Source organism: Chrysochloris asiatica, unplaced genomic scaffold (assembly GCF_000296735.1).
Source record: "Chrysochloris asiatica unplaced genomic scaffold, ChrAsi1.0 scaffold00479, whole genome shotgun sequence".
NCBI classification, from domain to species: domain Eukaryota; kingdom Metazoa; phylum Chordata; class Mammalia; order Afrosoricida; family Chrysochloridae; genus Chrysochloris; species Chrysochloris asiatica.
Genome location: NW_006408997.1, coordinates 131,550 through 142,934, shown reverse-complemented (window position 1 = coordinate 142,934; position 11,385 = coordinate 131,550). Strand labels below are relative to the sequence as shown.

Here is an 11,385-nt window from a genome sequence, read left to right as displayed (position 1 = left end):
CTAACATGGATGAACCTTAAGAACCATTATGTTGAGTGAAATTAGTCAATCGCAAAAGGAAAAATACTGCATAGGACCACTACTGTAAAAGACTAAGAAAAAGAACCCATACTATTCCACTAAAGTGGCTAACTGGATGCTAGGGCGTAGGGGTGGGGTTAAGGATGGGAGGGGAAGGTGGAGCACAGGGCAGGGAATAGACACGGGATAGCTTGGGTGTTGGGGAGGGGGACAATATACAAGTGGAGAGAGGGGAATGGAGGAACAAAGCAGATGGGAGAACAGACAGGTAGGAATGAGCTCAATGGGGCAGAGGTAATAAATGATGTAGGCACAGCCTTGGAACAACAGGGCTCTGGGATACAGAGACTGGAACGTGGTTGGAATGGGGAAAGTGGGGGAATAATGTTGAGATGCTTGGCTGACTCTTGAACCTTGGTTTTCCATGCATTATATTATAAAACAATCACGGGAGAGTAGAGGGAGGAATAACCAGAAATACCACCATAGAAAGCTTGTAAGTCCGTCTTCTGCCTGGAACTGACTGGAATACCTAAAAAGGGATTACAATATGTCCAGTATAGGGATGGGCAACTTGAACATTCGCTACCCAAAATGGGGGGAGGGATACAAAGGTAAGAAGTGACTAGCTTACAAGCTTTCAAGAGGGAACCTGGATCGACAGGGCGAGGAGGAAGGTGGAGTCTCAAGTGAGTAATATCTACCCTGTCTAGGAAGGGCTGATGAAAAGAAATGTGGATGGGTCTCTTGTGATGCAGGGGTGAATAATTGTTATCAGGATGGATTGTGAGGATTGGAAAGGTAAAAGTGGATATTTTATAGCAAGGAGGGATGTGATTAACCTTTCAGTCTAGGAGCGAAGGCCCCTGGGACCATCACTGAAGAACAGAAATCGGGACCCCACAAGAAGCAGCGAGGGCTGAGCTGGACACAGAAAGGATGACACGAAGAGATGGAGTGGATGAGGACTTGAGATCCAGGGAGGGAAGGGAACTGTGTGCTGAGGACCGTGGGGGGAGAGGAGGGACCTGCGGGGTATAACCTTTGATTGGGTGATGATGCATGGACGGGATGGTAACTATGGCAATGAAACGATGTATGATAGAATGAGTGTAAAGCTAATGTTCCCCCATGTAAACTATCACACAATAAAAGGAAAAAAAAAAAAAAAAGAACAGAATAAAATTACAAGAACAGAGGATCTGGGTGGTCAGTCTATGAGCAAAACAACTGCAATGTGAAAGAAGGTAAACACAGAGGAACAGAGATCCAGGTGGTGGGTAGGTCAGGTAGATTACAGGATAAAACAGACTGTCTTAAATGGAAGGAAGAATTAATGGAATATAAGCTAAAGTAGATAGACAGAAATACTATTAACTGATGGTACATGGAGGGGATTATAATCATTGTAATGAAACAAGGTGTATGATTTGGTGAATGTAAAACTGATGATCTGCCCTGTAAACTTTCACTCAATCCACAATAAAAACCTTAAAAAAATAATAAAATAAAAGATGATAGGGGAAGGCTTAGGGTTTGCATGGGCTAAATGGGATAGAGGTAAATTGTGATGCATGCACAGCCTTGGAGCAACAAGGCTCTATAATATAGGGATCTAGACATAGCCTGAATGAGTAAATGAGGGGAAATAATGTTAAAATGTGTGACTGCTTTGTGGATACTAGTTTCCCCTGACTACTGGTGTGGCGCTGTGGGCTAATACGCCAGACTGCAAAGTCATTTGAACTTCAACGTCAGTGGTTCAAGCTCACCAGCCGCTCTCTGGAGACCCTATACAGGGTCGTTATGGGTTGGAATCAACTCGACGGCACTTCACAACAACAACTAATGTAATATAAACATTTAAGTGGGATATAAAGGAATATTGGAAAATATGATTACTGAAAGTTTATAAGCCCATCTTCAGCCTATAACTGACTGGGTCACCTAAAAAGGGACTAGAATGTGTCCCGGAAATAGGTTTCTTGCTAAGTCTTTTTGGAGTATGGAGCCTTAGGTAGAATTCTCAGTTCCACCCAGAATCTTAGGAGGTGGAACATTCGCAACTGAAAGGGCATGCAGAGCAACTAGGAATGGCTAGAGCAACAGAAGATTGTTTGCCTGTGACAATATCAAGCAAGCTGTTTGCCTTGGAGACATCAAGGCAAGAAAGGCAGGCCATCAGGGTAAACCTCTTCCTAACACGTAAAGTCAAAGAGAACACAGGAACAGTCTTATGTGCTCACTGGTAACCGCCCTGGTCAACTTGTGAGTGGAAATGGTGTAAACACAGCAATGAAGACATGGGCTGAGACACCCAATGATCTTGACATGAGAGAAAGAAGAGGAAGGACTGGCTGGTTTGAAGTTCAGAGAGATGTGTGAACTCCAGAGCCCAAGAACACTAACCTAGCCACAGAAGACTAGAGTTAAGAGTGAAGCGGCCAGCAGATCTGAAGTGGGGAGAGATGTGTAAGAACTCCCAAACCTGCTGATAGTACCCATCTGGCATAGTATAGATGGCTAGCTGACTAGAATTCGACCAGATGAAGGTAAAGAAGTTTGATACAAGGAGCAAGTGTAAATTGCTACAACCCTGGACCTTTGCTTATGGATAAAGTTCCCCAAAATTCCAACATAATGGGAAGGATTCTGCATATCAAGGAGCCTCCACAACATACTGGGTTAATAGGAATGAGCAACTTAGACTTTGGCTGTCAAAAATGGGGGGCAAACAGAGGGCTAAAGCCAAGAGTAAAGCATCCAGCTGATATGAAATGAGGTGAGATGCAAAAGAATGCCCAAACTTGTAAATAATACCCATTTGACCTAGCGTTGATGGCTTGATGATCAGAGCTCGACTAGAGGAAGACAAAAGGAAACAAGTGTAAATTGCTACAGTTTGATGAACTTGACCTATACTTATGGATATAATAGCTCAAAATACCAACTGAGAGGAAAGGAGTCTTCACATCAAGTATCAATCCTATCCCCTCTGTATACAGGGTTGATAAGAGATGGGCAACTTAAAATGAGGGGGAGGGATGGGGAGACTATAAAGACACAAAGTGACTAGACACAAAGTGACAAGCTTACAAGTTTTCATGAGGGAGTTTAGTATCAGAGTATGTGGGGAAAGGTTGAATCCCCACTGAATAGTTCTCATCTTGTCTAGACAGGTCTGGTGAAAAGATATGGAGATAAGCTTCTTAAGATTCAATAGTGAGTAATTGTTATCATGACTAACTGCAACTGTCACAACTATAAAGGTAAAAGTTCTGTAACAAAGGGGGAGTAGTTATTCTTACAAGAAGCTCTGGTAGTGTAGTGGTTACGAATCAGGCTGCAAACCTCAAGGTTGGCAGTTCGAAACTACCAGCTCTTCCGCAGGAGAAAGATCAGGCTTTCTGCTCCTGTAAAGATTTACAGCCTTGGAAACCCTGTACACGGTCACTATAAATCAGAACCAACTCCAAGGCACATCATAACCACAACGATAAGTTAAATCTTATAGTCCAGAAACAGAGGACCCTGAGACCATTAAGGGGGAAGAGCATGAATAGAATGTGGGACCCTATCCAGAGAAGCAGCAACACCAGAGATGAGATCATGAAGAAATAGAGCAGCTGAGGACTCCAGACTCATAGAAAGAGAAAGGCTGTGTGCTTGTGGCTAGGAGGCAAGCTTGCAAAATGTGCCTTTTGATTGTTTTAATGATTATATATTCCCGAGTGTTTTTGTAAAAAAAAAAAAAAAAAAAAAAACCAGATGGAATAGAAGCAAATACTATTGACTGATGATGCACAGAGGGGGTTGTAATCATTGCAATGAAATGAAGACTGTGAAACCGATGTTTTCCCATGTAAACTATCACTCAATTCACAATAAAAACTTTTTTAAAAATGTGGGCTATAAAGGCACAAAGTTGCTAGCTTACAATCTTAGTGTCAGAAAGAAGAGGGTAAGATAGAATCCCCAATGAATAGTTTTCCTCTTGTCAAGATGGGTCTGGTAATGATAGGGACACGATTTTATGATTCAATTGCGAGTAACTATTATCAGGACTAAGGGCAATTGTCACAATTTTAAATGTAGAAGAAGTGTAACTAAAAGGGGGGAGCAGTTCATCTGTCATTTCAAGAACAGAGGGCCATCATGAGGGAAGAGCATGAGAGGAACGAGGGATCCTAAATAGGAAAGTGGCAACAGGGATGGTGGCAGAGGCGATGCCATACAGAGACAGAGAAGTAGAGGACCATATGGACTGAGAAGAGCAGTGTGACTGCGGGTTGGAGGCTCCTTTGTAACATGTGCCCTTGGACATTTAAATGAATATATTTTTTCAATGTGGTGTGTGTACATCAAAAAAAAAAGGTAGTAGAGGTAAAAACTATTAGCTGATGGTGCATGGTTGGGACTGTAACCGTTGCAATGATCTGTTGAATGTAAAACTGGTATCTGCCCTGTAAAGCTTCACTCGATTCACAATAAAATCTTTTCTAAAAAAAAAAAAAGAAATCATTACAAGACATGGATTCATCACTAGGAGCCTGAAAGTAAACGGCAGAGGATAGAATTGAACCATCCTCAACCGCTAACCAAGAAAAGGTTCAAAAGTAAACCATCAGCTGGAAAACTGATGCTTACAGTTTTCTGGGATTCTCAAGAGCAAGCACTGGAACACTATCAAGAAAAAAGTTCAACAATCAGCAGTGCTCATTGAAGAGCCGGTGCCCAAACTTCAGAGTAAAGACTTCTATCCAAGGGCTTTGTATTCTTGCATGACAATGCATGTTCAAACATTTCTGCCCACACTGTTGATACTCTGCAAAAACTCTGTTTTGAGGTGTTAAAGCGTATAGTATTAATCTTGCGAGCAGCTCTTCAAAAATAAAGATTTGCCTCTAATGAAAAAGTGAAGACAGTGGGGTACTTACTCCTGGCTCGCAGTTCAGCCTAAAAAAATTTTTTATAAGGGAATAAGAAAACTTGTTGACAGATGGACAAAGTGTATTGAAAAGCAAGGAGACTGTGTTAAAAAACGATACATTTGTCTTTTCTAAAAGTTGGTTAAAATAAATTCTAAGCCAAAGTACGTGTAATTTTTTATTCACTCCCATAGTTATAAAATCTATTATTGGGGACACAGTCACAGCTGGGGGAGGGCCATTATATTCTTTTTACAAAAAGCATCTTTATGTGTGCTAACAGTGTAACATACAATCTCTCTAAAACAAAAATAAACAAATGTTTAAAAGAAAAATAAATTATACCAAATAGAACAGGGGCTTTTAAAACAGTTTTAGTTCAGATACTGTCAGCTTATATGCAAACAAACAAACAAAAAATTAATATGAACAAATCACATTTATAAATAAAGATGTTGCTAGGTGCTGTCAAGTCTGTTTAAAATCAGAACAAAACACAGCCTGGTTCTAAGACATCCTCACAACTGTTACTGTGCTTGAGCCAATTGTTGTAATTACTGTAACAGTTTATCTGTTAAGGGTCTTGCCCTTTCACACTGACCCTCAACTTTACCAAACATGATTGTCCTTCTCCAGGGACAAGTCCCTCCTGACAACATGTCCCAAGCTCATAAAACTAAGTCTCGCCATTTTCCCTTCAAAAGAGCATTATGTGATGTATGCACAACCTTGGAACAACAGGGTTCTGGGATACAGAGATTGAGCCATGGTTGGAATGGGGAAAATGGGGGAATAATGTTAAGATGCTTGGCTGTCTTTTGAATCTTGGTTTTCCTTGCATTATATTAAAAAATAGACACTGGAGGGGGAGAGAAAGGAATAGCCAGAAATATCATCATAGAAAGATTGTAAGTCCGTCTTCTGCCCATAACTGATTGGAATACCTAAAATGGGGCTATAACTTACCCAGTGAAGGAGGCTTCTTGCGGAGCCTCTGCAATACATAAGACTATAGGTGGAAGCCTGAACCACATCCAGATCTTCAGAGATGGGAAATTTCCACTTGAAAGTATTAGTGGACCAGCCTGGAGCGGCTAGAAGAACAGAAGATACTTCTTGAAAGAAAGACCTACAGGAAAAATACAAAACAATAGAGGCAGACTAACTGTTATTACAAGAACAAGCAAGCTGCTTGCCCAGGAAACATCAAGGCAAGTGGTCAGGTACCCTCAGTGCAGGCCCCCTTCCAGGATTAAGACTCAATGGGAATACATGCTCTGATTGGTCACTATGCTCGTCACCAAAAGGGAAAGTGAGGGAGGAGCAGCAATGAGGCAGCAAGCTAAGCCCTACAATGTTCAATAGACTTCTGTGAACCCGGTGAAGACCTGGTTGGCCAGCAGTGTGGCAAGACCTGGGGACTCTTGGGCCCAGAGTCAATGACATAGCCACAGAGGTAGTCCTCTATGTGAAGTGGAGAGTGAAGTGTCCAGTGGATAAGAGAGGGCATCTGCACAAGAACACCCACACTTGCAGATAATACCCATTGACCTGGCTTCAATGACTAGATGATCTGAGCTCAACCAGAAGAAGAAAGAAGAGGGGAAAAAGCATAATCTGATACAATTTGATGAACCTGACCTACACCTATGGCTGCAGTAGCTCAAAAGTGGGAACAAATCCTTACAGCAAGAATCATTCCCACCCCCTCCACACACAGAGCAGACAGGGATGGGCAACTTGGACATTGGCTACCCAAAATGGGGCAGGGGTGGGATCCTACAAAGGCAAGACGTGACTGGCTTACAAGCTTTCAAGAGGGAAGCTAGATTCATAGGGCATGGAGGAAGGTAGAATCTCCACTGAGTAGTATACAATCTGTCTAGGCGGGGCTGATGAAATGAAATCCGGATGGATCTCTTGTGATACAATAGTGAATAATTGTTATCCGGACTGCTTGTGAGGGTTGGAATTGTAAAGGTAGACGTTTTTTAGCAAGGAAGGGAGTGATTAACTTTTCAGCCTAAGAGCGGAGGTCCCTGGGACCATAAAGGGAGAAGAGCGGAGCGCGGGACCCTACCCAAAGAAGCAGTGATGCCTGAGATGGAAGCAGAGATGATGACATGGAAAGATGGAGCAGCTGGGGACTTTAGACACAGAGAGGGAGAGCGACTGTGTGCTGATGACCGGGGGTGTGTGGGGGGTAGGACTGTCGTGTATACCCTTTGGATGGTTGATGATGCATGGAGGGGATTGTAACCATAGCAATGAAATTATATACTATAGGATGAATGTAAAACTAATGTTCTCCCATGTAAACTATCACATAATTCACAATAAAACATTAAAAAAAAAAAAAAGGAATCCTAAAAAAAAATTTTAAGAAGAGCATTATGCCTGTACATCTTCCAAAACAGATCTGTTCATTCTTCTGGAAGTCCAATACTCTTCAGCAACACCAAAATTCAAATACATGCATTATTTTTAGAAATAAAAATACTCTGAGCTATTACTAAAAATCAACATTTGAAAAGAACCAAAATACATACACAAAAATTTACTTAAAATAAGGCTGGCCAAACTAGACCTTGGGCAATGAAACCTGCTAGCCATAGTTCCTAGTTTGTTCAAATTAGGGAATTTTGTCTCAGGCATTAGCCATGCCCATCACAATGCCCAGCACATAAGAGGCATTAACTCATGGAAAAATGGAATTAAAAGGGGTCCATTAAAAATGAAAAAGGGAGAGAAGCTTTAAATTACAATAACAAAGAACTGCCAACAGTTCTTTGACCCTATAAGCAATAAATACAAGAAAAGGCAGAAGGGGAAACTCAAGGAAGTAGCCTGTTGTTTGAGGATGGCTTCATTTTATAATGGGTTCCCCTTACCACTCTTATCTTCATGGATGTTGTTGCTGTTGCTGTTGTTGTCCTCCTGGTCAATTGCCAATAAGCTCTGACTCATAGCGACCTTATATAGGATTTCCAAGGAGCAGCTGGTAGGTTTGAACTGCTGACCTTGTGGTTAGCAGTCCAGTGCTAATCCTACAGTGCCACAGAATGTGAGAAACAACAGTAGACAGAATCTGCAATGTAGCACTGTAAGATCATAGGCTCAGCACTTATGGCATGATGGATAAATAGGAAATGCTCTTTAACAAGCTCTTCAACCAAATATATCATCTTCTATATGTAAGATCCTAGTTTGTAGGCCCTGTTTCCTTACTTTAAAATTATAGGCAGTATCTCTTGATCATTTATCAACAGTAAGATAAAAGAAACATTAATAAAACAAATGTTATTCAAATGCTTTTCCGTTTTTTTGAAAATACAAAAGGCATAAAAATTCTAATTCGCCACCAATTTTGCTTCCCAGGAGCAGAAAACACCATTCATCAAAAGCAAGCCTTAACCCACAGGTTTATTTATAAATGGCTATCTGAGTTTCAACATCCAAATATAATAATACTGCTGCCGCTGTGTGTCATTGAGTCAGTTCTGACTCGATGACCTTGTATATGGTTTGAAGCTGCAAATCTTTTAGAGAACAGAAAGCCTCATCTTTTGCCAGTGGAGCGGCTGGTGGATTCGAACTGCTGACCTTGTAGTTAACAGTCCAACGAGTACACAATACTTTTTGCTATTGTTGTTAAGTGCCGTCAAGTTGGTTCTGACCCATGACGACCCTGTGTAGTGTTTCCGAGTTGTGGCTGGTGAGCTTGAACCACAAAACTTGCAGATCAAACCAACTTTGCAGTCCAGCACATTAACCCACAGTACCACACCAGGATTCCAATACTAGAACGGAAAAATATTAAAAATAACTTTTTGAGTATTAAATTAACTTTTCAAAAAATGAGTTAACATACATTTATGTTATCAAACTTTTCCTCATGAACCACATGAATCTAATTTCAACTAAATGTGGTTGTTGTTGTTGTTGTTAAGTACCATGGAGTTGGTTCCAACTCATAGTGACCCTGCACAGGGTTTCTGAGGCTGCAAATCTTTATGAGAACAGAAAGCCTCATCTATGTCTAATACAATTTTCTCCAGAGTTGAATTATTCCTCTCACATTAGAAGCTCATGCCATGCTACAAAAGCAATGTTTACAACCTTTAACAAAAATAAGTTTCAGCTGTTTATCAAAAATCAAACTAGTTGCAAATTAGTCGATTTCAACACAGAGACCCTGAGTAGAACTTCCAGTCCAGCGTTTAACCACTGTATGAGGGCTCCTATATAAAAGCCAATTTGAAAGGCTACAATCATACAAAATTTGTGGTGTTGTTGTTGATGTTGTTGTTAGGTGCCATCGAGTTGGTACCAACCCATAGCGACCTTATGCACAGCAGAACAAAACACTACCCAATCCTGGGCCAACCTCACTACTGTTGCCACACTTGAGTCCATCAATGCTGCCACTTGGCCAATCCATCTCGTTGGGGTCTTCCTCTTTTTCTCTAACCCACCACCTTACCAAACATGATCATCACAATCAGCTCTACTTTGAAGAGGCAGTTCTTCCCAGTGGCATTTTGAGTGCCTTCTAACCTGAGGGGCTCATTTTCCTGCACCATATCTGACATTGTTTCTCTGCTATTCATAAGGTTTTCAGTGACTGAATATTTATTCAGAAGTCGTTTCATCTCTCCTTCTTCCTAGTCTGTCTTTGTCTAGAAGCTCATCTGAAACCTGTCCACTGTGGGTGACCCTGCTGTTATTTAAAATACCGGTGGCATAGCTTTCAGAATCACACCAACTCACAAGTCACCACAGTACGACAAACTGACTGACAAACAAGAGGTAGTTATTAATAATGTCTTCAATAACCAAGAAGTGAGTGGATTTGAACTTCCAGTCCAGCGTTTAACCACTGCACAAGGGCTCCTGTATCAAAAATAAACCCACTAGAAATGCTACAATCATTCAAAATCTGTGGTATTGTTAAATAACTATTCATAATGTCTTCAATAATCAAAAAGTGTAGAAAATATTTCAAGAAAAGGCAGCATTTTATAGAAAAATTGGCTGGCAATGGCATCAAGACCTTTTTCCAAAACATAACTACAGTAAATGCAGCACAGTAAGGGAACAGATCTATGGACTTCAAATGAACAAAATATGCTTGCTCTCAAACCTGGCAAGAAATGCACAACAATCTAGAGATTCTGGCCAAGGAACAACAGCAATTCACATGAATAACATATTGTACACAATTCTTAGTCCTCTAGCAAATTCCCACACTAGAAGTGAAACCAGATCATACAATTTCTGGTCAACAGAACCTAATAACAAAGGAAAACAACTACCAATATGTATCAGTCGGATTCATTTCAGTGGACCTGGAAAGCAAAGCTGAATCCCAGGTTTATGGAGCCTCTACCTAGAATCTGGAAGGAGCACCTGGTAGTGTAGTAAATTACAAGCTGGGTAGTTCAAATCTACTAGCCAGTCCGCAGGAGAAAAATGAGACTTCCTGCTCCCATAAGCCTCAAAAACCCTACACAGGGTCAATATGAGTCGGAACCAACTCGACAGCACACATCCACCAATCAGAATTCGGAGTCCTGGTGTGGCACTGCAGGATAAGCACTGCACTACTGACCACAAGGAGCCCTGGTGTGGCCGCTGTGGGTTAATGCGTTGGACTGCAAGGTCCGTTTGAACCTCAAGGTCCGCGGTTCAAGCTCACCAGCCGATCCTTGGAAACCCTATACAGGGTCACTACAAGTCGGAACCGACTCGATGGCACTTCACAACACAGGAAAGGGGCACTTCTCCAACCAGAGTATTACAAACTGATGGTTCGCAATCTCCTTAAGAGTCAGGCTAGGTCCAACCATATTTCTAACAATTCCCTCAGCAGTCGGGTCAAGGTTCTCAAATATTCAATAAAGTGTCAGGCTAAAGAGACCCAGCAGCCACCTCGCGGAAGCGATACCTCCGAGAGACCGTGATTAGTAAGGCCGGGACACTGGTGGGGAAACTGAGGCAGGACAGAGGGGAAAATCAAGGTGACGAGGACACAAGGTTACCTCACGTCCCAATCCCTCACCCAGTGCTCGAAGTCAGCCCACACTACCCCCAGTACCTGTCACCGGCTGCGCAGCCGCGGCAAACGCGCCGTTAGTGTCCCCCTTCCTGCCCATGCAGGAACCGTGCTTCGTCCGCTACAACGTTTGCGACAACCAGGGCGGGGCGGCGGCAGCAGCCACTGCAGCGGTAGAAGCAGCGGCGGCTGCGCCAGTAAGAGATTGACACGAGCCTTTCCCCCAGCTCCACTTCCAGGCTACCCAGCAGTTCTACAGCCCAGGCCGCGTACCACCCCTTTACTTCCGCTTCCTAATAGCGAAGCTTAGACGACTTCCGTCTACCAAGTCTCGTACGGAGCAGCCCAGAGCGTCCAGTGGCCGCCATCTTAGATAGGAAA

At 42.2% G+C, this 11,385-nt stretch overlaps 1 protein-coding gene across 1 annotated transcript in view; it reads right to left on the bottom strand.

Annotated features, from left to right (window-relative positions):
- Positions 1–11,124, bottom strand: part of UGGT1 (UDP-glucose glycoprotein glucosyltransferase 1) — a 311,128-nt gene extending 300,004 nt beyond the window's left edge. Inside the window, exon 1 of the mRNA XM_006877319.1 lies at positions 11,047–11,124. Within this exon, the coding sequence (XP_006877381.1) occupies positions 11,047–11,104 (58 nt within the window). The 5' untranslated portion in view covers positions 11,105–11,124. The remainder of the gene's footprint in view (positions 1–11,046) is intronic.
- Between the last annotated feature and the right edge of the window lie 261 nt (positions 11,125–11,385).